The sequence below is a fragment of the Tinamus guttatus genome, unplaced genomic scaffold, assembly GCF_059628265.1.
Source record: "Tinamus guttatus ecotype Peru unplaced genomic scaffold, ASM5962826v1 Tinamus_guttatus_pri_ptg000318l, whole genome shotgun sequence".
In the NCBI taxonomy this organism is placed as follows: domain Eukaryota; kingdom Metazoa; phylum Chordata; class Aves; order Tinamiformes; family Tinamidae; genus Tinamus; species Tinamus guttatus.
In genome coordinates, this window is record NW_028288852.1 from 31,827 (window position 1) to 57,715 (window position 25,889).

General features: G+C 38.8%; 1 protein-coding gene across 2 annotated transcripts in view; it reads left to right on the forward strand.

Moving 5' to 3' along the window:
- Positions 1-1,554: 1,554 nt before the first annotated feature.
- Positions 1,555-25,889, forward strand: part of MAP3K7CL (MAP3K7 C-terminal like) — a 29,052-nt gene continuing 4,717 nt past the window's right edge. The window contains exons 1-4 of one of the 2 annotated variants that reach the window (XM_010227287.2): positions 1,555-1,728; positions 4,510-4,618; positions 12,663-12,724; positions 22,187-22,302. In XM_010227287.2, the coding sequence (XP_010225589.1) occupies positions 4,549-4,618; positions 12,663-12,724; positions 22,187-22,302 (248 nt within the window). In that variant the 5' untranslated portion in view covers positions 1,555-1,728; positions 4,510-4,548. Of the gene's footprint in view, positions 1,729-4,130; positions 4,254-4,509; positions 4,619-12,662; positions 12,725-22,156; positions 22,303-25,889 lie in introns of those variants that run through there. The other variant, XM_088529009.1, reaches the window with a different exon arrangement.

The window sequence follows — 25,889 nt, forward strand, 5'->3', positions numbered from 1 at the left end:
CACAATATTTTTCAGTGGCTTCGGCGGAGCCAGGATTTTCTGCATCTTTAAATAAATGCTTTCAAAATAATTACTCGCCAAGCTGGAGATCAATATCAACTGCTGATGGTATTGTGTTGTGGAGTATTATTAGTAGCGATGGCTGTGAGCAACGACAAATCTCGCTCCCGCCTCTTCCAAAGGGGACACAGAGGGAGGAATCCTTGCTCTTTTCAGAACCAAATTAAGAGAAGAAAACGGTGTGCGTGGTCAGGGGCATGTTGCTGCTTTTGGCTACCCTTTTGGGCCAGAGCCTATAGTCTGCTCTGGAAGCACCGTGCTGTTACAGAGAAGACCTCACCAGATGCCTAAGTAAGGCAATTGCTGTCTGATACCCTCCGGGGTCAGTGCTGGAGGAAGGAAGTGTAGGTAGAATATCTTAGCAGTTTAGTCATCGCAAAGTATGAAAAAGGCCCTTTGAGGCTGCGAGGGCAACTCCTGGGTTCCTGAGATTTGCACGGATCAGACCAATCCTGGGCTAAGAAAGTGAGGTGAGAAGAAGGCGTGAAGAGATGAAATTTGATTTAAGATAGGCCTTCACATCTCCATGCATCCGGCAGCCTCTGCGTTCCTCAGCTGAGCCCAGAGAATTGAGCAGTGTGCCTTTAGAGGAGATTTCTGTTCCGTAAAGCTTTGCATTTGGACTTTTCAAAAATAAACAAGCGCAAGCAGAGGAGAGTAAACATAATGATATTAGAGCTAATCATTCTGTAATTGCTCTGCATTATCCTCCATTTGTTTTAATCACTGTGATAGCAATCAGTCACAAAGGGTCGTGTAGGCAGGCTATGTGATACAGCTACAGCAGATAAACCCTGAAGCTGGAGAAGCGCTTTTCTGTTGCGATATTTCAAGATTTATCTATTCCTTGCCCATGCTTCTAAAAGTGGCAAGCGCTGCCAGTGAAACCCATGCCGGTAAATCCCTCGAGTTCAGTCGAACCCCAGGTTTAGCCTCATCCTCGCCCGCCCGGCTGTAAATAGGCTCTGGGGAACTCGCTGCTGGTCCGCGGGCGTCGCGAGCCCGCCACGCGCTCCCAGACAGGCCTCCCTGCAGCGAGGCCAATGCGGAGCGAGCCCGAGCCGCGAGGGCAGCCCTTGCCGCTCGCCTGGACAGCCGCTGCTATCGCTCCATAGGTCTCCTGTAGCCGGTCCAAGTTGGCAATGTCACCCCGAGCTGATTGGAGCCGCAGACATTTTTGCTGACTGGAGTCATGCTATCTTTGCCAGTTTGCTGGAATAGACACAGACACTGATTGGGTCATGCTGAAAACATTCCTGTCCCATGAAGCAAGTCTGTTTGTATTTTAGGTTTGCCAGGACTAATGAATTAAAAATCTTGCGCTCACCAGTTTGCTGCTTAATAATGCCTGTGGCAGAAGGATTTTTTCCTCCCCGAAGCGTGACAGCGTCGTAACCCCCCGCCACCACGGGAAGGGAGAGGAAGGAGAAGCGGAACCGTGGCGAGAAGCGGAAAAGGGCGCTCTTTCGGGGCAGCAGAGCCCGTGGGAAGTGCAGGTAGCAGCATGTTGCCCTGACAGCTGTCTCAGCTCCTCAGAGCGTGTCAGCCTGTTGCTATGCAGCAGGTGCAGCCTTTTCTTTTATTGAAGCCCTAGTGCATAGAGGCAGCAAGAAGCCAAGGCAGTGGCTGGCCCGGGATTACACAAGTGCAGACACTCCACTAAGTGAGGTAAGGCGACAGGTGTGAAAACCGGACTAAATTGATCGAGCTGTAGCAACACTTCATCTCAGCTCTGCTACGGATTTCTTTTTTTTTTTTTTCTTTTTTTCTTTTTTTTTTTTCCCTTGTAGAGACATCAGCCGGCTCTATAGGCAACTGCCAGGAACAAGGGGGCTGCTCATGCAATCGCACTGCATTCCACAGGTTGCCCACTCGCCCACCTCTCTGCCTACAGAGACACCGCTCTCTGTGCCTGCGGAAAGCACGGAGGAGGCAGCATGTTCCTGCATCCCCTTACTGGCACGCAGAGCATTCCCATCCCTTTTTTGTCCCGTTTGCTTCTCCCCCGGATGAAGAGCTCAGGGAATCTGCATTAAAAAAAAAAAAAAGAGTGCAGGGATAAGTGTTGCATAAAAAGAAAAAAATGCAGATAGCAGGTTACTGGTGTACACAGAGATGAGATTTTCTTTTTTGTGAATGATGAAAAGGCTCTTTTGGGTGAAGAAGGAATTCACCATTACTCACCAAAGGGGATATTGATTTTTGCCCTCTCATGGCAGGTGGTTAAAGGAGGCAATTTAAAAATATCAAAGACCACATAGTATGTAACTGGTATAAGGCGACAGATTTGCTTCTTGCAGTATTGTTATGGCAAGTTTAAATCCTCTAGCTGAATGTGTCGTTTTAATTTCTTAGGCTATGATATGAAATGTGAAGTATCTTCTTATGTGGAAGACCACTGGTGCTAGTAAACAGATGTCAGGGGGATGTGTGCCAGCAACATAGACTCATGTCTTAAAGCCTTGTTCATCATCTATTTTTGTTTTGTTTTGTCTTACCTTAATTTGGGGAGAATGGAAGGGAAATATGATAAAAAATGTTGGAGTAGCAGTTGGGCTGTTCTTCTTAAAAAAAGAGTGAGATATCTCAGATGTTTCTCTAAAAGTGAGGCTCTGCGACAAAGAGATCAATAACTTTGAGAAGGTGAAAATTATTTAGTGTGATGCAATGCTCTTCAAAATAGAATATTTCAGTTTACCCCAGAGATCTTTTCCTGAGATGACAAATATACACTGTGGAAGTTTAGTGCACATTTTTGTGTCTCTGCCCAATTCATATTGATCAGTTCAGTTTCTGTGTGTTGTGATTATTACTAACGAGGCATAAAAACTATACTGAAGATCCTTCTTGTATTGAGATGCTCAGCTGCTAATCAGGATAATTCAAAATAATTTTAGAATATTTACTATCGTTTTCAAGTAAACATTTTAAACAACCAATTCTCTGATCACATTTAATGCTAAGACAGATGAAGCCAGTGAAAAAGAAATGTTGAAATGAATGGGCCAAATGCAAGTTTGGTTCTCTTCCAATGACTGCGAGGCAATGATACCAGGGAAGAATTTGATTCATTCGTGCCTCACCAAGGAAGATTATAATCCTGTAACATTTTTCTGTTCTACTGATTTTCTGAGATTGCCAGTAACTAAATTAGAATGGATAGTTGGGTTTTCAGTGCAATATAATGACCACTTGTTGTTCACTGAACACCTGCAAAATATCAACTTAGGAATAGATTGGCTTTTGTTTTCACTAGCTAAGTGCTGTGTTATCTACTGACATATTGTACAGCTTTTAGTAAATTCATTATATTTTCATAAAGAACTTAATTTTCTAATTGATTGAGGAGTTATTACAGTAATTTAAGTGCTATCATAATTGTCCACATAGTTGGTATGGGTGCAGTGCACTCTGGATAGGATACTTTTCAGTCTTAAAATGATTTATTTATGGGCAGATCCTTTGCATGCATCAAGTCCCATTGGCTTCATGTTCTGCACAGATGGAGCTAATTGGAGGATTAGTAACTGTGAATTTTATCAGCCTTGTGCTCACTACACAAGGAGAATAACTTTGTGTTTAGATGTTTAATAGACTTGTACCAAAGCTTTGTGTTCTAAAGGATAAATATATATAATAGAACCATGAGGGCAACTTGATTTGGAGATGCTTTAGGTACTAGTACAGATAAGCAGTAACTAAACTTTCTGTTGCGCAGTGATTCTATGGTGCCTTGCTGGAAATGAATTAGTAGTTTTCTTAATGGACAGGGTTTCATCTCACTTTTTGGACCTGCTGGAACCTGCATTTTGGAGCTGGTGGTCTTGGAAGAAAGAGCAAGGACTGACTAACGGTCCCGATCCGGGAGTCAAACCCATGCAGGCAGATCCCTACATCTGCGCAGAGTTCCACTGAAGAATCGCCACCAAGGTTTGGAGAGCCACTAGCTTTGTGGCCATTACGCATGGGTCTATGTGGCACAGCTTGCCTGGGGGAGCATGGGTGGAAGGTAGGAGGACGGGTTCCTCCTCGTTGACACCATCTGGAGTGGTGTGCACGTTTCCAATCACATGGCAGCCGTGGGGTCATGTTACTCTCCACTCCCCACCCCTTCTTCCTTCTTCACCTTCAGAACCAGGCAGCATTGCCACGAGTCAAGGCTTGCTGAAGGGGCAATGGCAGGGAGCAAGCAGGTGAGGAGAGGGGAAGCTTCCTTTGCCACTGCACTTTTTGATCTGTAAATAACAGAGAAAGGCAGTCTCTGCGCTGAATTGCACTTAAAACCTTTTTAACTGAAAAAAAAATGGAATGGCACTCCCTTGACTTTGATGCTGAACATTACTTAGCTGAAATGAGAAAGGCAGCTATAATGCATGTAAAAACATTTTAATTCATTCGTTGGATGGTGTCACATGCTCTGTAATGAATGTATTGTTTATATTATTGCAGCTGGAACAAACAAGTAAAAGCGTTGACTCGAGTGCCCACATGATCACCACCGCCAGGGTACCTGCTGATAAGCCAGTACGAATTGCCTTCAGCCTGAATGAGTCCCCAGGTACAGTGTAATTTACAGAGTAATCCATAAAGAAGTAATTGCTTTTTACATTTGACATGTTCTTGCTAATGTTTACAGTATCGAGTGAAGTCCAATGTTATGGGTGGATTTTTTTTTCCTCAGTGATAGCATGTGATCAGTTTTTCTGCCCAGTAACTTTTAATGTTTTCATTAAAAAATTCACTGGACATAAATTGCTTGACTGACATCTCAGATGTTAACTTTCTTTCAACCGCCTGTGGACCTTAAGTCTGCTTAAGTCTGTAATTAACTATCAAATTTATTTACATAGATATAGTGTATCTGATATAGTATAGATATAGTATAGTATATAGTACTATAGTATAGTATATAATACATAGATACAGTATATCTGACATAGTATAGATATAGTAAAGTATATAGTACATAGATATAGTATATCTGATTTGGAGGTGTGATTTAAAAAAAAAAAAAAAAAGGAAATATGAGAACTTCATAGTGAAAGCTAGAGCAGTAAGAGACTTTCCCTTCAGCAGCAAGGCTGGAAAGTGCCACATGTGCCCAACTTGGTGAAAACTTTCAGGAAACGGATGCCCGACATGGCATGTTCCCCGACAAAGCAGCAGAAATTCCACTGATGTTTATCCTGTCAGTGCTGACTGAGCACTAACTTCCCCTATGCCACCTGTGCAGACGTGGCTCCTTTGGATTAGAAAAATATGGCTAGCTTGTGCCCTAAATTTTATTAAGGTCTGGAGAGCTTTTGACATACAGTAAAAATCTGAATAAAATGAAGTAAATCGGGAAGCATCCCAAAAAAATACCAGGTGTGCTTTTGCTAAAGGTGAGTGCCTGAAGGCCAGGAAGCCGAGATGTGTTTATAGCATGAAATACAAGGACCTCTGATAACGGTAATTGAAATCTCCTGTTGATGAATACTTTGTGAGATGGCATGCATTGTAGGGATGCTATGTCAGGAAGCTTCCTGAGCTTTGTGCGAGTACAGTTTCAGCCTGGATACATTTTTGTCATATTCAAAATATTCTGAAATGTACAGCAGATTTCTTAGTTAATTATTATGTAATATGCATTTGTGGTCACCAGCCTGAGTTCGAACCTCCTTCCCTGTACAAGGGGACTTAAAATACACATTTTTCATATATTATTGCACATAATTTACATTTCATAAGGATAAGTGATACTGAGAAGTTGGGAGAAAGAATATGATGAAATATACGTGGCTGTCTATGAGGCTCTTTTTCTTAAATTAAAATAATTACATTTTTACTACAGAAACTGATTATGAACAATTCTCAAATCTCAACATTTATTAAATTTGCTTGTCTTAAAGAGCGATGTGAAAGGAAGAGGAGTGCTCTTACAAATTATGGAAAAAGAATGCTTATGTGAGAAACTGAAAACAAGGCAACGAAAGCTGAGACCATAGGAAAATCAAAGAGGGTAGAATAATTGGTGACAAGAGATGGCAATAGGAAATGACAAGGTTGTGAGTAGCTTGGAAGAAGAAGGACATGAAAGGCAGGAAGCTTTAACTTCCTTAACGTTGCATCACATTTTATTTTTTGCTTTTCTATCCCATTAATAGTTCCAGTCTCTCTCTCAGAGTTTATAGTATCTCAGTTACAGCAAGGTAGTATTTGCTGTTACCTTTTGTTAAACTTTTCTGTATTTTTCAGTCTTTTATCATGCATATACAAGAGTTCCTACTGTGTTTCTCCTCCTTGGCAAGGATACTGTTCTCAGTTCAAACAGTTGCCTGTGTCAAGTGTGATAGTAAAGCATTAAGTGAGGGTTTTTAAAATTTTTTGGACAGCCAAGGTGGACAGGAAAGCCCTTCACCAGGGCTAAGTGGAGTGGGAATCTGTTTGATTTGAACTTTCCCTTAAATTTTATCTCATTTGAAAGGCGCAGAGACAGATTTCACCAAGTGGAGCTGTATTATCCTCCCAGGAGCTGCACAACTGCTTACTAGAAGGAACTTGCAGCATAACTAGATATAAAAAGGGGAAATGGAATGTTTCTTCTGGGTGGTGATTATCTCACTGGCTAGGATTGTGACCAAGCGCTGACTGTGAGAAGCACTGAAAGGAGAGACTGCACTCAAGAGAAGAAGCTTACTTTCTGTTAACTGGACCTACAAGAAGGGATTTGTCTTATCCTGAGCATCCAAGAATAATTTAGTTATGTTATATTATTTATCAGTCAACACAGTATGACAGAAATCGTGGCCAGCCTTATGTAGTATTTTCAATGAGAAAGTTGGCTAAACAATTCCTTAAAAGTTGCAGAATCAGCTCTTCAGCTGCTGACAGGGATGCTATATAAGAATACAATTTTATTGTGTCTCTTATTCCTGTATGTATAGATATCTATGTTTGGCTCTTTTAATGAAGTTCACTAAGCTGGCATCAAACACAGGTTTCCCAGGGTGTGTCTACACGACATATTGCACCAGTTTGACTAAAGGTCAAAGTTTTAAGTTAAAGAGTTAGAGGTATTTTGTTTCAGAACATCTTATATACTTGGAAATTAAGGGCAGTTGAATTGAATAGGGTGTTCAAAAATCAAAATAAGCATTCCTAGAGAGAAAGTTTATGATTGTCACTTAGCAACATCAATTTAATAAAACCAATGAAATTCAGTATGTATTTATTTATATCATTAAATCTCATTTATTGCACATATTAAGATAGGCTATAATAGGAGCTTTATTAAATTTGGCAGAGTGGATTTGCTTTGTGTAATTTTTCTGAGGAAAGCTTTATAAGTAAACATCCCTCCACCTTCCTTCCTAAAATAAAAGTTTGAATCTAGCTTAAAAGTTTTGCTAGTGACATGTGAGTGATAGTAAATGACTGCTTTTGAAATCATTAGTCATTTCTTTTGTTTTAAATTAGTCTACCTTTAATAAGCAGTGTAGAGAAAGCACTGATAACAAAGGCAGGAACTGACAGACAGGGGAACAAAGTGTATTTGCAAGCATAGCAAATGACTTATTTTACACCTCTTTGTTATCCTCATGACCAGGAAGATTTTTTTTTGTAGTTGATAATGCAAGGGTGTGCTGCTTCTTCAGTAGCTCCTTCACATCCTTCTCATCCATTCTCACTTTGGTTCTAATAGCAACAGAGGATTTCCAGCGGACAGTGTATTGATTGAAAAGTGGTGGGGGCTAAAATTTACAAAGCTCATTTCCCAAAATTGCACTCAGTGTGCAATTAAGTGCCTGGATTTCTGGAAATGATGAGAACCATTCTGGCTTAAGATACACTGTTAGCTCCAGAGGGTAGAAATGCTTTCTCTTTGGCTGTCTGTCCAGAGGCTTTCAGCGTGGGTCTTTCTTTGGGATCTTTTGAGCACTTTTGTGATACAAATGAGAAATTATTACTTTAAGAGAAAGTGAGAACATCATAGTACCTTCACTTTTTAGTTAGCTCTTAGACATGTTTTTGCAGCCCCACATCTTTAAGTAATTATTAGAGCTGGACCTCATTAGGACAGGAAGTACCCACTGTTGTCCTGTGTGGGAGTTTGAGAGGAACTTAAGGAAGATAATCCTCGGAGGGGCAGAGGCTGCGTCTTCTTCACAGGACCTTTTTGGCATAGGTGAAGACTTACTGAGCTAGAGATATGCTGGAGATGGAGCTTATCTCCTCTGGTATGAGCTGTTGCTATCTTTGGGATGTCCACAACTCTTATTGAACAAGCCCTCATAGCCTATTCCTGGGTCAGGCAGTGACCATTCCCCACTATTTTATGAGTGAGGTAACTGAGAGGTTGTGTAAGGTCATTTCAGGCAGAGCTGTGAATAGAACCCAGGGAGTTTCATACACCACTGCCAAATCTCAGTCACTTAGCCACAGAGCCTTCCAGGATGAATTTGATAAGTCTGTGTTTGTCTGTCAGTAACCACAGCTCTAGCCAGCAGCTCTCGCCGCACTCCCAGGGCCAGGACTGGACCCCTGATCCCCTCTTGTTCCCCAGCTAGTTGCAGGACTTGCAGCAGAGTTTGAGTGCTGCTCCTGTGCAGGGGCTGATCCGCTTACAGGATAACAGCCTACTTACATTACCAGTTTGATTCTTTAAATTAGGAGGAAGAGATCTGAATACACTTGCCCACGCTCGGGGAGAAAAAAATAGTACCTGATCATATAATTAAAAACTGGATCATAACTCAGTTACTCAAGGAAGCAGAGTTGTGATTGGCATTTCCTAAATTCTGAGTGCCTGATTTAGCAACCTTAATGTGCTTTTAACACATTCAAATTTGTATCTTCTATTTCTGTCTACCTTTACATGCAGGATCTTCTCTAACTGTGAAGATCCTAGGGAAACTGTAACTTGTGAGATTATTCTACAAGTATATTTAGATATTTCCTTAAAGTATTTATTCATCACAACGGAGCAGCCATATAAGAACAGACTAGGCCAATACTCTTTACTGTCCCAAGCAGACAGTAAAGTGTGAGCAATTTTACTTGTTTGTCACTGTCACGGAGGTTTGGGCTACCAGGACCTCCAAAGGCCAGAACATGATTAAATCATCAACCAAAAATAAGGTCAGGATGTACAGGAAATCAGGAAGAGCTACTTATTTAGAAATCATGCCACATTCTTATTTGAACTTCGGAGGCTGGTGGCGAAGTCTCTAACTGTCTCACGTGACAAATTAGTGAGCATGGCTTTACGGGGATGGCCAAAACACACACATGTACATTTTTCCTCCTTTTTTGGTTTTGACCAGAATCTTGACTCAATTACAGATGCAGTAAGTTTCTGGTTTTAGCATTTTTTTTAACAAAATTGGCTTTGTTAGAACAACCATCTTCATCTATAAATCCAGTTTAAGAGTGATGGAGAGGGAAGGCAAAAAGGTGAGATGCTGTCTGTATCTGGTGTAGAATAAGCCTACTTATTTTCAGGCTTTGTCAGTCATAGAAAAGTCACTGACTATTAGAAAGAAGGTCTTTGATTATATCAATGACACCTTATTCCAATCTCAGAACTTATTGGTGATAAAATAAGAAAAGAAAATGCAGAGAATTTTCTGAGCTCAGTTGTCCAATGAAGGAAATATAGAATAGAAGTACAGGTAGATAAGCAGATAATTGGGAGAGTCTTTTGATCTTCAGAATTGACATTTCATTGCCATTGCCATTTCAGGTATTTTCACTGTTTCTAATTTTCAGAGTCACAGATTTTTAAGGCTGGAAGCCACTGTGATTTAGTCTGATGTCCTGCATAACACCCAATTTGTAAGGGCAGTAGTGGTTCTTTTGGAAGAACATGCAGGAGGTTATAGCTTTCCCCTTAACTTTCTGAAAATATCCTTGAAAGAGTCTTAGAAGGTGAGTGATTGCTGTCATTTCCCTCTCTGTGAAACCTAAGCATGTGCCTAATTTTTGCCAAATGATTTTTTTTTGTGATTGCTGTTTTTGTTACTTTGATGACACTGAAATGCAGACTGACCTGAAGAAGTAATTTATTTCACTGGAAGCTATGAGGAAAGTTTTTGTTCATTCTGTGGGAAACAAGCTTGCAGTTAAAGGTTTCCGTTCATTTTTGCGGATGAAATAGTTAAGCTGAGAATTTCAGAAGAGCCTAAGAGAATTAGGAACTCAAAAAAATTTCAAGCTACCAAGGTCTCCAGCTTATCTGATGTGCAGAACATCATACGATTTAAATAAGTCTTAAACTAGCATAACTAAAAAAAACCCCAGCAGCTGTTCAATAGATGCTAGGGCAGGCCCATTATAAAATGTACTATGGTATGCTATAATGGTTAGGATACCGATATGTTCTATTTTTAGTACCATTGACTCAGTCACTTGAGTTCAGAAAATAAGCAGGGAACATCTGCTTATTGAAAGGATTTCCTCTATAGTACTTTCTTTCTCCATTCTATCTTTTTTGAAGTATTTCCAAGCTTTTGAAATTTTTTATTGTTTTTTTTTGAAGGTAATAGAATATATTTCTTAATATCCTGATACAGCTTTGACTTCTTTTTATTAATAGTAGATGATTCAGGAGAAAAAAAAGCTGATTTTCCCTCAAAATTTCTTTGGGTTACTTTTGCCTCGTTTCTATTAAGTTAAAATCATCAAATGTCCCTTCTTACTGCTCCTGTACCGAAGGTTGTACTGCTGGAATTGTCAAAACAAATATCAGCTTAACTGCTGTCCACGACTCAGGTCCAGTATCGCTGTCAGAATATTTATCAACTATTCAGCCAAATATTTGTAGAGCAGCTGTACTCCCAGTACAACTGAGTCCTATTCCGTCCTTCCTTTTAGCCCTGCCGTATGATTCATCTTTCTTCTTTTAGAATATTAGACTATTTTTAAATATTGTGCAAGAAAGCAACAGCAACTTAAAGATAAACACTTTCATATCATGGTGAAACAACTCTGTATAATCACAGCAATTTATTTATTTTCCAGAAGGGAAATGTTTGGGACAAGGTATACAAAATGAAGTTATGTGGGAAGGGGAGGTATTTTTTTTTGTTAATAACAGCAAGAATCCTGCCCCAAAAGACATAGCACTTCACTTTGGTTTCTGATGAAGTTTATGGTTTTGCTTTTGTCTCTGTCTCCCTGTATCTTTTTCTTCTCTGGCCATCCCTTCCTAAAACTTCTTGTTCGTGTAGGTTTTCACAATGGCATGCAGACTGAGCCTGGGGATAGCTTGTTTCCCTGGTGCTCAAATCTAGCCATGCTAGTTGAAATAATGTTTAGACTGTAAGTTATCTAGTATGTTCGTTCTTGGTAGTACAAGGTGGCGTATTTTACTCTTCACCCCTAGGCTGATTTGCTGTGTGACCACTGGTGGCAGGGTAAAGAGATAAAATGCTTAATGGGACACATAATGGGACACTGGGATCTATCCCAGTCTATACTCATTAAGAATATGCAGAATACTGCTTTGACGTATGGTTCTGTTGCAGTGTACAAGTCTGCTGGCACAGGGCAGTTTGCAGAATGCGGCCTACGTTAGCAGTGTTCTCCTGGGAGAGACATCCTTGTTTAATTTTGACCCATTACATATAATTGACGCTGTAAGCTGGCTCATAGTAACCTTCTCTTTACCTCCCATAACCTGTAGTAAGATACGTAAACAGTCATCACAATCCAATCCAATGCAAAACTGATAGTGTGAAAGTCACTGAGTAAGAAATATTGCGGTGGCCAGTTGTGACGCTACCAAGCATGATTCATACTGCTGATCCCAGTCCAACTGCTAGTGGGCAGGTGTCCACATCACAACACTGACGTAACTGGCACACGCTGTCCCACCTTGCTGGAAGCCTGTGCTAAAAATAAAAAATAAAATAAAACCACAATTTGGCAGATTGTCATGAATGAATGGACCCTATCACATAAGGAGAGGTACCTACAGGTCATAGTAAAGACATTTCTTTGCAGTATGAAGTGGTTTATAGTGTTTCACCATTCTAATCGCGTCTGTGTAGGTAAAAGGCTTCTAGGTCCAAAGCTTTGCCAGTGTGGTTTTTGTGTTCTTATGGTTGCCTGTGAAAGGTGGGAGAAAGCATTTCTGTTACTGCTGTTTTAACCCCGCTAAGCCACTGTACTGTGATGGGGCTTTTCCTTTTCATTGAAGTCATGACCTCTTCGACAGCAGGATGCTGTCTGTTGAAGTTTCTGTAGTTCTTTGCACTGTGTGGACAGATCGAGAAGATTTTTTTGAATTGACTGGGTTTTTTTATATATTTTTTAGTTTGTTTTGCTTTGTTTCACTTTTTTTTTACAATATCACATGCTGTATTCCTGTAACTGGACTTGTTTTACTTCCTATTCACCACAGTACAGACAAGAGTTTATGTCTTTCCAACACCTAAACATTTTCCTCTTACTAAGGAGTTTATATTAAAGTATCTCAAGTGTAGAAAGGTAAGTATACAGAGGTGTTTGAAGGGTCCTGATATTATTATGGATATGTTCAATGTACAACTACATCAACAGATCGTTTGAAATGCCTTTTTTAGTAGGTATTAGTTTTTAAATTCATGTTTACCTTTTAGATGATGCTTCTCCTGAAAATGACCTCCCTTTGGCTTTTCCAGAACTAGATCAGCAGCTGCAGGTAACTTGTTTATTCTACTTCATGTTGATTACATTTGTTATATTAGAAAAATCTGGATGTTACGCTAAGATAGGGTTTTTAGTGTTGCTTCTTTAAATTGTTAACATTTCTCGAGACTTCACATTACCATAAAAGGAATCAATTTTCTTTCAAGAGCTGCAGAAAAATCATTTGACATTTTTAATCCAGTTGCAGAAAATTATGGCTATTATTACAGTCTCACATGCTTTTTTTATTTTTTACAATTACTGTGCAAAACCTGACCAGGAACAATTGCCCTACAATGAACAGTTCCTGTACTTTCAATGGGAGAAGGTGTGAGGCAGGTATTATATGCTAACACCTGCAAGCTGTGTGAAGATCGGTGCGATAACCTTCCTCTGAAGCATTCCAAGAGAATGCAGAGGTATAGTTTGCAGTGCCATCTTGTCTCTAATCTTGCTTAATCTCCACTATAAATAATGGCATCCTCAATGTTACGATAGTTCATTCTGCATAACCAGCAACTCTAGTGGTTGCAGGGCGAAAGAGGCGAATGGTTTTGTGACCAGGCTGATGTGTGATGCTGGAGCAGCAAGGGAGAGCCCCGGTGCATCGCTCAGTCAGATATCGTCTGTGGAAACTCCATGGTTCAGTGGGCTCAGAGCCAGGTCTATCCAGGGATTATTTCCCTTTCCTCTGTGGCCGTTCTGGAGTGTTTGTTGGCCATTGCAAGGTACTTCAGATCATCTGTGTCCCAGGAGCATTTAGACTTCCTCTGATATTTCAATACGCAGCCAGTTGTTTCCTGAGTGTAAAGTGAGAACGGCATTAGCAGACCATGTTGTCCAATGATGTCACCCTTCCTGTCCCCATCAACTAGTGAGACAATACGGGAGGGCTGCTGATCTAAAGGACTTTATTTTCTCTCCTGTTACTCTCATCAAAAGGAAGGCTGGAGAAGGAATTGAGAAAGGCAGAGACTCTTCTTGTTCCGTCCCTCAAATCCTGAAAATAGAGGCAGGTTCTTTCACTGGCCATAGCTGGGCAAGATTAAAGGGAAGAGCAGGAAATTCAGATCTGCACTGAGCGGAAGAGGAAAGTATGTTTGGTTTGTGCTTGGTCCTGATGATTCTAAAGGTCTTTTCCAACCATAATGATTCTATGTTTGCGTCTTCATTCTGCTGACCTTCCAGCACAGCAAAGGACAATTGGTATTTTCTCTCTCAGCAGAAATAAATTTGAGAAAAACAATACTCTTTCGTGGCTGAAATGCTGAACTGAAATTTAAGAACCTGCATTATTTTTCTCACTCTGTCAGTGACAGATTGTGTGATCCTGGAGAAGTTGCTGCATCTCTGTCTATGCAATGAGGTTAATAGTTTCTATCTTCTTGGTTAAAGAACAGGGAGATCTGTGGGTGATGAGGGCTCAAAAAGAGCAAAGTATCATTATCATTACTACTACATTGGTACATAAAAACAAATTACCGGTGTTAGATGTAGGTACTTTACAGGCAAAATGATGATTTTTATTAAGACTTTTACAGCCCATTTCTGGAATATATAATGTACTCTCTAAATATGTACTTTCATGATAGATTGAAATTGTTGCCCTGGAAGCATTCAAGTCCATTTGATAAATAATAGCCCTTCAGTAAGAGTTTTCTAAGTGCACACAGAGCAATTCCACTAAGTACACTCTTTTGATCTAGCACCTAGCATTTTTTTTTCAAAAGAAACCTAAATCCTTCCATTACCTTTATGATCTCAAGATGACAATAAATTCAAAGAAACAATCAAAGATTTTAACTCAGATAATATTCTTTTTATTATCCTTCAGAAACTTTTTCTTGGCAGTGAATTCAAAGGATAACTTATGAGAAGGATCTGGCTGACTCAGCCACTCTAAAGTGACTGTTAGTGCTTTATCCTTTAGCTTTTCAAGCTTATATGTTCATTTTTATTTTGATGTCTTTATGTTCCAGCTGAGGTAGTTGTATCAGCACAAGATTCTGAGTTGATGCTGTGATAGCAGGGCTTTCTGCTTTAGCAATAAATACTTGAATTTCCTTGCCCCTGTCAGTCTGGATCACACCTTAAAAGTTACAACTGTTTAATATAATTGCATCATATGTAAACTGCTTTAATGTTTCAAATACCCAACAACTGCAACAAAGTCATAATTTACCTAGTTGCATTTTCCTATTATTTAAGTTATTGTTTGTTTTGTTTTAATTGCTATGATCTAAACTGATAATGCTATCTCAGCTCTGTATAGTACGTGGTTGCAATTTATGTTACTGTAACCAACCAGTCTTGAAAAGAGCTAGTTCCCATATTAAATAGGTATTTAAATGTAACAACACAGACTTCAGCAGGACCTGCCTAAGTACTGAATGGTGGAGTCCCTTGTCATTCCATCCACACTTTTCTCTATCCTAAAGTTAGCTAGTATAAAGCAGCACACATGAGGTTTCGTGCAAATGCACCCTTTAATCAGCTCTGGCACAGTAGTCTGAAATGCTTGAATTTGTGAGAATGCTGGTACATACTTTCATAATAAAAATATCACAGCTAGACCCGCAAGATTTTCATCACCATGCCGTAAATACAATCAAAGGCATTAGTATTTTATTTAAAGAAGCAAACTATAAATGCCTGGTAGGTGGCTGTATAATAATATGCACTTAAAAAAATGTGGTAACTTGTCAGCTCTCCAATGTATAGAGGAAGATTTCAAAACTTGTAAGAATGAAGAGCCCAAATTAGTTGATCTTTGGGTTGGATTTTGAAAGTGGCTTGAAAGATATGTGAGTTCACAGAGTGACTTGGAAATGGGAGCCTTAGAATTTTATGCATGCAGGCAGCAGACCACAGCCTGAGTCTCAAGCAATTTGCACCTCTGTTTTGGGCTTCAAGCCCTTGTCCTTCTATGTTAGGCCCTGGCAGGCAGCTTGGCTGTTTGAGCAGAGTTACCTAGCGTTCCCACTTTTCCTACTACGAGCCTACCATGCTTAACTCCCTGGGCACTGGTATCCAATAGCAGGGCCAAAGTTCACTGCAGCCTCCCCATGCCCGGGCAGTGAAACCTGCTCTCAAGGCGCTGATGCCAACTTTGCAGACATAGAGGTGGAACTGGCTTGAGAAAAGGTATTTCTGGAAGACTAATTGCAAGTACATAATGCTCTAAAAACACTCTTGCTAGAAAACAGTCTTAACAGCAGAAAGTTAGAGCTTCCTTCTGAAGAATAAAAATGATCAGTCGAGCATGCTGATCTACTGTGTAGACTACTACGTGCAGACTGAAAATATTGCCTTCTCAAATTACCTTTCTGAATGCTATGTTTGCCAGTATTTTTACAGGAATATGTTCCAACAAATAATTTGTAAGAAAATAACATCTCTAAGTCAAAACTTTTTATTTTGTCTTCTTTTTAAGAAATATTATGTAGGGCCACCTCAGAAAGAAGCCCTATATATAAGAATAAAGGAGTTAAACTACGTACAGGAAAAGCCTAATCTCTTTGCAGGTTTTTTGATAAAAATCATGCAGTTCCTAAGATGCCCAAGTAAATCTAAGTTCATGTTAATACAGTCTTTGCTTCTGATTTCTTTCACTTGCAGTCTTGTATTTTTTTATTTTATTTTATTTTTCCCACTGAAGAGCAGCCCTTTGGATAAGGAGAAAGCACTTGCTTTTTTGAGTTTCAGTGTTTTTTTTTCTCCCCATTGTGTAGCTAATGAAGTCAGAAGTGCAGAGAAGTGCCTATGCTCACTACATCTGTCAGTTTGTTGTTGGGAAAAGTTAACCTTTGCCCCATGTAAAAGCTGGCCCTGGCCTTGGAAGGCACCCCTTTGATTAGCTGCCTCTTGGGTAGTGGCCTCTCTGACAGACAGTCTACTAGTGGTTATTTGCTATATTTAGACACCACATCAGCATCTAGGGCCTTGGTGTTTAGGTCACTGAATATAGATGAAGGTATCCCATGTTAAATGCCTACATTATTTAGCCCTGTGTTTTGTCTCTCCTATTCCAGCATTTCCTGTGATTTACTCAGTTCTCTCTCTCTTTGCTTTGAAAGTCTTTATTCCAGCTGAGAATTTCAGCCTGAATAGGGAAGCACAGAACTCATATACAACACAGGGAGTCTGTGCCATCTCGTTTTATGAAATCATGAGCTTGATAGAGGCATTTTTATCATATTCAGTGCTATAAATCTTCTGAAATCAATGAAGTTAGATGACCATAAAATTGCTGCAAGAGAGAAGATGCTCCAGTCATTTATCATATCAGTTTATTAAGTCAAGGGAATGGTTTTCATGCTTCAGTTGGAAATGTCTATACAAAAAAAAAATGAAGATATTTTATGTCATGAAACGGCCATTTTGTTATATGTGATGCGTACATTTAGCATTTAGTAAACAAAACCTTGTTTACTCTACAACTTGAATAATAGAAATCTCACTTCTACTGTGAATAACCTCTGTAGAGGCATACAGATAATTTTAGAAAGCCAAAAAAGTATACTGTATTTTATTATATATGATATTTTTGAAAATGTATTAAATTCTAAGAGAACTTCCAGAGTGTCTTGGTAGCCTAGAATTAGATTGTATGGCTTATGCACTTGATAAGACTGCTTTAATATTGCTGTGATTACTACTAATGTTATTTTAGGTTATGTAAATCATGCCTGCTGATTCAGAGCACCATACTAAGATGAGAAAAAGATTGGAAGATGTCTCCTAAAGGAGACCAAAACAGCCAATTTCTTCCACCTAGCCGCTTTGAAAATTTGGAGGGAAGAGAGCTGATTGTTTTTGTAATAAACTTCTGAACTAGACTACAGATCTCCTGGACTAGATATTTGTGATTAGCTGATGGGTTGCAGTTGCTCAACAAGACCTAGTTGCAATGTATAGATACCAGTTTCGCTTGGTATACTTTGGTTGTTCCTGTTGTGGAGGAGTACCCAAGGCCATATAATTAATATGGCCATGTGCAAAGCATTGATAGCAAACTTTCTGGTTCTCCAGAATTGTTTAGCTGCAAGTAACCAATTCTACAGAAAGTGAGGTACCACTTACCTTAATTAGGCCAATGCTGAGGACTGCCCTCTAGGTGAGTCCACATGTTCAGCTGTCGAAAATTCATGACACGGTATTTTTCTATAAACCTTAATCTTTTCAGAAGCGCACTTTGTTTTTCATTTCAAAGAGCCTAGAATCAAAAACTAAATGTGAACAACCCAAAGTACATTTAAAAACAGAGTGTTACTAATTTTTGGACACTCGGGTAATTCTATCAACTACACAGAACTTACCAGTGCAGCTGTGAACATGTGTGGATACAGAATGCTGATATTAAGATGGGAAGGCAAAAAAAAAGAACGTAAAATACACTTTGTCATGCAAGTGAAGTGAATAAGAAGACTGAAAACAACCATCTTTTAGATTTTAATTAGAACAGTTCCTTCAACCTACCTTATAAAACAGGTCAGCTCAGGCTCTCCTATTTCTCCACGAACTGCCTTTTCATAGCATCTTTCCACATCTTTCTTTTCTGATTCCAAATAAAAATTTGAACGAGTAGTGCATGTGTCTTATGTGCATATACCTATATGCATATATATGCATATATTGCATAATATATTGCAGAATAGCCTGTAAGAGAGGTCTCTTAGTGTCTAGACTCTGTAAAAAATTTGTCAAACTGAGTTATTCAGTAAACTACAGAGATTTTTTCCCATGCTGAAAATAAGGGAAAACAGGATAGACTGGGAGTATCAGGGAAAGCTGTAGCTTTTCTGATAGCTTTGTGAAGAAAAGCAGAGATGCTGCACATACATGTTTTGCCAGCACAGGAAAATGAGGGTGGATGTCACTGAAGCCTGAAATAAGCAGGATTAAAAGTAGCAACTGTTGCCATTAAATATAACTTTCTTTGGCAGGGCCTTTTTGCTTATGTAGCAGGTATGCTTTTATATATATTAATTTCTGGATGGGTGAGATATGTCATGAAGTAGCAAGCTGGGGTGGTACTGAGGAGAAATTAAAGTATGTTTGTTGGATTTTGAGTGAAAAAATACAAACTGAAAACTGACAGTTATTCAGGTATGTACAAATTAGTTGCCTATGTAAAGTCTTCCCAAAAAATAGAACTTAGGCTTCATGGATGAAAAATACTTTGTCTTGGAATTCCATTTCTTTTTCTCTGCCAGAGGTGAGTTGCCAAAGGAAGGCCACTCATGTAGCATCTATAATACTACGTAAGGCTTGGTCGTAGGCATTCAGAAAAGGTATTGAAGCTGGAATAGGAACCAGACAAACAGATAGAATAATCTAGGGAGAATGGAAATAATCACCTAGGAGAGATGAGAGGGATGTAGCTTGGTTGACCTACCAAGATGTAAGTTTGAGAATTGCATAATGCATCACAGGTAAAACAGACGGGACAGAGAAGACCTGTTTAAATTAAGGTCGATGCTGGCACAGGAAAGACATGTACAAACTTTTCTTCAATAAAATCGAAGTGGAAATTGAGATTTCTAGTCCTTGGTGAGGCTCTGAGACAGTCTTCTGCCTGGGTCAGGGGACTTAAATTGTTCTAAGGTAGAACTTAATAAGCCCATGAGTCCCAGGGTTTGTCTGTGATAGCAATGGACAAGATTCAAGGTTTTGTACACTCCTCCCAACTCCATTTAGATGAATAAATATTACTGTTCTGTTACTGTTCTCTCTTTTGAGAAAATAATAGTGGAAATATCTGCTGACTAGTTGGGATTACTGCTTTGGAACAAGAAAATTTTGCGTTTGTTTCTGCATTTGTTTTTTAAGGAGTTTTACCCTACCCTTTACCACCTGAAAATGCTTCTCCTGATGGGGACAGATGTGTCATTAATTCTATGTACTCCTGTTTATCTCAAAAAAGAAGGCTGGAAGACATGGGTAAAGTAATTTGTGTTGCTTTACATTTTCTGATTGGCAGAACAAAACCGAATATTTTATCTCCAGATTTTTCTTGTCATTGTAGTAGAGCAATCTATTAAATAGGAACACATAAGCTTGCGCTTCATGCACTAGTGAGCAAATATTACTTATGTTATCTGTGGGTATTACCTGCAAAAACCTCTGATGGAAATTTCAAGCTTTAAAGAAAGCAAACCATCATCTGGTCATCTGGTCTCAATAAATCAGAATCAAATTTACATTTTGTAGTAAAAATGTAGCCTTAGCTTTTACATGGTAAACAGGCAGCTTTATGGAGTGAAAAAGGCTCCCGATTTAGCACTTGATAGCATCACTCAAGATTGAAACCATATTGTATGAAGAGAATATTAGTAAATGATTGTTTCTTGTTGCAAGTTTATTTTGAGTGAAAACCTTAAAATATCAATGTGAGAAAAAATGACATTGAAGAGGAAACAATGAGAGGAAGGGGTTTGAAAATCAGCAACTGGTTCTAAGTGGGAATTAGATACTAAGTCTCAGCATGACTAGATAATTTTTAGCTCTCTAAATATAACTTTTGAGTGGGAAGATGGAATATAGAAACTGAGTGCTGCTTTAATTTTTAAACTGGTTTAAACCAGCTAGATTTGCAGAAACTAAGTTGGAAGCAAAAGCAATTATTTTCTCTTCTGAAGGATCACTGTTTAGGGACTTTCCCCCTGGATACTGTTCAAAATTGTTTTATTGTGATGCATTTGTTGTTTGCTGATCTCTGGTAGATACCAGAGCTACTTTGGCTCACCCTTGCATTCTCGGATTAGAGCACTGAGACTTCTATATTCTGTCCTGTTAAATTTATGCTTATTATTTGGGTGACTATATGGATGGTGCTATTGCTCATCCCCATTGAAATGCAACTATTATTCCTTTCCTAGGAATCAGCTTCACCAAGTAATGGACAGCACTTTCCTTGAGATTCTCCAAAGTGTTCCGTAAAGCAATTCTGACATAGCATTTTTACATTCAAATCTTGGAAGACGAGTGTCTGTTTCAAAATATCCATGAGGAACTATGTACCATATGCAAGTATTTGCAAAGGTCCATATGATAGTTACATCTATTTATTGAGGTACCGCTGAATTTACCCTGCCCGTGGGATTAATCCTTGTCTGTGAATATGTTAAGTTAAATTTAAATTCGCTAAAACAGAGCGTTGCAAGTTCACAAACAGGAAATGTCTGAGACCTTGTGCTTTTCTTTCTTTTTTTTCTCTATCAGTGTCACTGGAGTATTTTACTACAAATATGAGGCAAAATAGGACAATGAGAAGTAAAGAAATTGTCCACTAGTATCATGAAAGGCAACTGGATGTTCTTTAACTGCGTAGTAAAGGAACTATTTTAAGTGTTTCCTTTTGCTTCAGACAGATGGCTCAAGCATGCTATTTGGAATTCACTTACAGTCAATTGATTCACAGCTAATCATTTAAAAATGCTACACTTCCTGAAAGTGTTATGGCCAAAATGTGACAGTCAGGTCTTAAGCCTGAATTAAGTTGCATGCTTCTTAAGGAACAAAAAAGCACTGACAATTTACCAGCCTATCTTTTCAAGACTTAGCTGTAGTTCATATGAGGAGTCCCAGGACTGAGGGGTTTCTTTGACATATTTATTACCTTCAGTTTGCATTAAAAAAAAATCCTTTCTACTCTAATGTAGATAGTCAAGTCACTCTCCTTTATCTTTTTTTTTTAATTGCTGTTGTTTTCCTTCTACTATTAACTCTCTTTGGCGCATCTCATGGAAAATCAAAACACTGTGCAAATGTAACATTTAACTCTAATATCATTTATCTTAACTAAGCATGTCGGATTGAGGCATTCCAAGGATTGAACCTGTCATGAAATCTTGGCTTCACTGGAGTCAGCGGTACAACTTCTATTGAGTCCAGCAGGATCAGCATCCCATCCCCAGTCTTCCAATTCATGTCCTGTCCCATTTGGTATTAAACTGGGAAAAGCATCTCTGTGAAAAAAGAATAGTCAATAGCTTTCAATATCTTTCCTTCTCATCTTGCAGAACTGGAAAATAAGAGCCTGTTTGCACTCAAATTACCATTCTGCTTAATGATGTAGTTTCTACAGTGAAAATATGCTCTTATATTTTATGTTACAGTGTAGATGTGGATATGATCAGTGAAACAAATTTATCATTTTTATAGCAGAAAAAGAGTGGGGTAGGAGAGAAATCTTTTATTAAACAATCTTTCAGGTGTACTTGAGGATACAAGATTACAAGGAAAGTTCTGAAAAAAATAGTAAGTTTTGGAGGTTTATGCATATTCTTATACATGAAAGTGTTTAAGTGTTTATCCCTTCTGTGAAAGACTTTTACTAGGACTATTAGGCCTAATAGATCTTGCAGTGAGATTTAAAGGGATTTTTCTCCGAGTAATCGTCACAGAACTGATGCATTAATTCTAATATTTCATTCAAAAGCAGTATATATTTTTTCTTCTTCTATTTGTAAAGCCTCTGCCTCCTTGTCATGACTCTAAAGAATCTATGCAGGTCTACAAACAGCACTGCAAAATAGCAGAAGAGTACCATGAAGTCAAGAAAGAAATTGCTCTGCTGGAAGAAAGAAAGTAAGTAACTTCACCAAAGCATTTTCTGTTGTATGTTCTCTTTGTATTCTCTTTGTAAAGCCCAGTCTGAAGTCGTGTATCTCAGACGATATTTTCTGATGTTATTCCTTTGCCTGACAGTCACAACCAGGCCATCAGTCCTTAGGATGCACTGGGAACTAAGGACACTGCATTGTCCTAGCTGTGGATCCTCCTCTTTCCAGCTGTTCTCTAAAATGTTCACTGCAAATGCCCAGGACACTTGTATCTTTGTTACACAGAAATCTAGTTCAGCTGGTGCAAGCCCATTTTATAGTTTTAAGGACTTTCTTAGTTTTAAGGATTTTCAGCTTCATGCGTTTTAATGAACAGTGCATGAATCCTCCCTTTGGTTTAGATTACTTGGCTTAAAATTACTTAACAGAATTCTATCGATCAGGTGTGTTGCCTCTGTTTATACTCACAAGCTGCTTAAGTAGGTGACCTTTTTTTTGGCTACGGCCTTTACTCCTACTCCCTCCATCTTTACATGACTCCTAAATGGCCAGGTGCCCTCAATGACTCCCAGTTCCTGTCCATAAAAAAAAAAACAAACAAACAAAAAAAACCTGACAAAGCCATTCTGAGAGAGAGAAAGGGAGGAGGGTGAATAGAGAATGTATTTACCAGATGACCAAGGCCAAGGAATAAGAGTTACTGCTAGGTAAATTCTCCTTCTCCTTGAGATGCTTTTCTGTTTTCACATTGACACTATTGTTGACTTCAAACAATGTTACCTTCTTGAGGGAGAGTTGCCTCAGTGTGGACCTCCAGGTTTTCTTGCAAAAATAAAACCAAATATCTCATGAGGTTTCTGTGCATAGTGAAAGAGGGAATGGAGCTGAATGAGGGAGGGGATGTATGGCAACAGTGGTCACAGGAGCTCTGGCAGAGAGGGCTCTGAGTATAGGGGAGGAATCACTGTAGCTGTTTCATAGTGGTCTCAGTGCAGCTGACAAGGGCAGTTCAGCTGGCTTTGCATCTATGGGAGCTCTCAGCTGCAGAAGCATGCTGGTGGGGGAAGCTGCTGATACGCTGTAGCCTTGGCAGTACAGATAGCCAAATACCTCCTTCAATCCAAACTACACGGGGTGGGAAAGTGAGACTTGTCTTTATTGGCATTGATCGCTATAGGCACAATATGGTAAGTCTTTGCCTAGCATGTTGGAATTCGCTTGAGGGTTCCCACTACCAGATCTCCTTCCATTGCTGACACATTAGCACAGAGGTGAACAAAAAATAGCCAAAAGAGATTGACACTAAGTTGTCCCAGTATTTGAATTTGATATCTTGTTAATTAAATATGGCCAATCAAAATTAATTGGTGAATTTAAAAAGCTATATATAGAAGGTAATTAAAATAAATTTATAATGATTTGTCAAACTAGTTGTTTTAAGTAAGCTGCTAACATGTGTCTTTGGTAACAAAGTGACTTCAGTGGGAACCATGCATGCTTGACCTCCCTGAAAATCCAAACTGCATATAAAATGTTAAATGGTGCTTTATGTGCTTAACTTTACATGTATAATCTCAAAAAAAAAATAGCAATAGATTATTTGGTTTATTGGAGTGTACTAATTGCATAGTTGTTATTGACACATGCCTGAATTAGTTTTGCATATTTACAAGTAAGTTTGAGGCTCTTGAAGGCTAGACACATATCTTGGCATCTACAAGAATGAAATTTTGTCTGCATTTTTGCATGTCTGTGCAATCTATAGTACTAGTAAAAGATTAGAAGTATTTTACTCCTTGGGAATGACAGATACCTGCACAAAATTATTCACCTGAGCTCAAAACTACCCTAATCAACCTCTGAAACCATGAGCCTCTTAGCCATGGTCATCCTGGATGAATTAAGAGGCCTCAAACTGGCATCTTGACTCCAAGCATGTGTGTCAGCACTGGAACAATGTGAGGAAGTTTCCACTATTGCTACCTTTGATTAACCTGTTCTGTGAGTATAAATGACTTCACTACCCAGTAAACACATGCTGAAATAAGAGAGCTCATTAATGGAGCAGATTCCCTTACTGTTTTTCTTATGGGCCTCGTAATTACAAATTTGTGGCATAGATATTCACATGCCGTGTAACTGTGAAATGCCTAGACTTTACGATGTCCAGCACCTTTCAGCACTTCAGAGTTCCCTAATCTGAGGAAGTGCTCCTACAAGCACTAGAATTAAGAATACTCAATTGCCTACAGATTGGTGTGCCATGATTATTTGATTTTGAGGTTGAAAAAGGTGCAAGTGCCAACTGAAGTTCTTTCCCCATCTGGGAACTGTTTATGAAGTCCCTCTCTAGGTAGATTCTCTTGCATGTTGTATTTTGGGGGAGGCTAATGATACTGCCTTTCCATCCTTCTTGGTGTCTTTTATTTTCTAAGCATGTTTTCGTAAAACCTGTGAAAACCTAACTCTTTGTGAAAACCCAACACTTCATCCCCATCAAGTTTTTTTGAAGTTGGAAGGTGGATTCAACTCATTCAGATATATACACTTTGATTTTATATAAAACTAAGGAGAAAGAAGGTATATGTGTGGTAGAGAAGGATTCAACAAGATTTTTTGTTTTTTGTCTAGTGATCAGTGGCCCTTTTTTTATAAAAACTTATTCTCAACAATAACAGTTTGAAAGTTAAAGGATGGGGTAGCATATGCTGAATTGAAGAGGTCAAGATTGGGTCATGATGGCTGGGATGATATGCATATTGAATATTCCATTCTCAGAAAAGGAGATGTTTTGTCTTTAGAAAAGAAGTTTGAGGAGATGCATAGCTTTTAACCTCAAAGTAGATGTAATCGAATTGAAAAGGTGGAGTTGTTTGGATGTTTCTGAAATTTGAGCAGATTAGGAACAATTGCAAGTATTTTGATCTTACTCTGCATTTGAATTTGAAGGTATGGAGATGTATGTTCACAGATGTCTAATACACTTGGTATCTGTTTTTTTTTTCTAATATTAAATGCAATAAAATGGACAAAGACATAGTTTTATTCCTTATAAGGTGAATAAATAGTAAGTTGAGCACTGTTCTTCCATTTACATTTTTTACCAAATGCAACAAAAAGTGCTATTGAGTGATTGTCCTCCCAGTTTTCTTAACTTCCTCTCAACAGATTAACTCATTTGTGGAAGTCAGATCCCACCTGACAGTGTCTACACCCATGAAGTCTACTAGCAGAAAACTGTATTCGGAATATTGATGATGATCAGGATCAAAGCAGAAAATTGACTGATCAATTTTTTTGGATTTGGTGGTTAGGAGAAAGAAGTCATTTTAAGTTAGTATGACGTGTATGTTCTTAGCAGTGCTGGAGCCTTTTAGTTAAAAAAAAATTGCTTCAAACAAAATGTCTTTTTTTCAAAATTCTAAAATTCAAATATAAAAATAATGAAAAATTCAAAAGAATTTATAAGAAAACTGGTTGGATTTCTTTGTTAATATAAATGACCGTAGCTCTCACTGTTCTCTTCACTCAAACGCTGCCCATTTATGCCAACAAAATGTGAAGTGAAGGACAAAATCAGTCTGGAATGGGAGACATGATAGAAAAGAAACA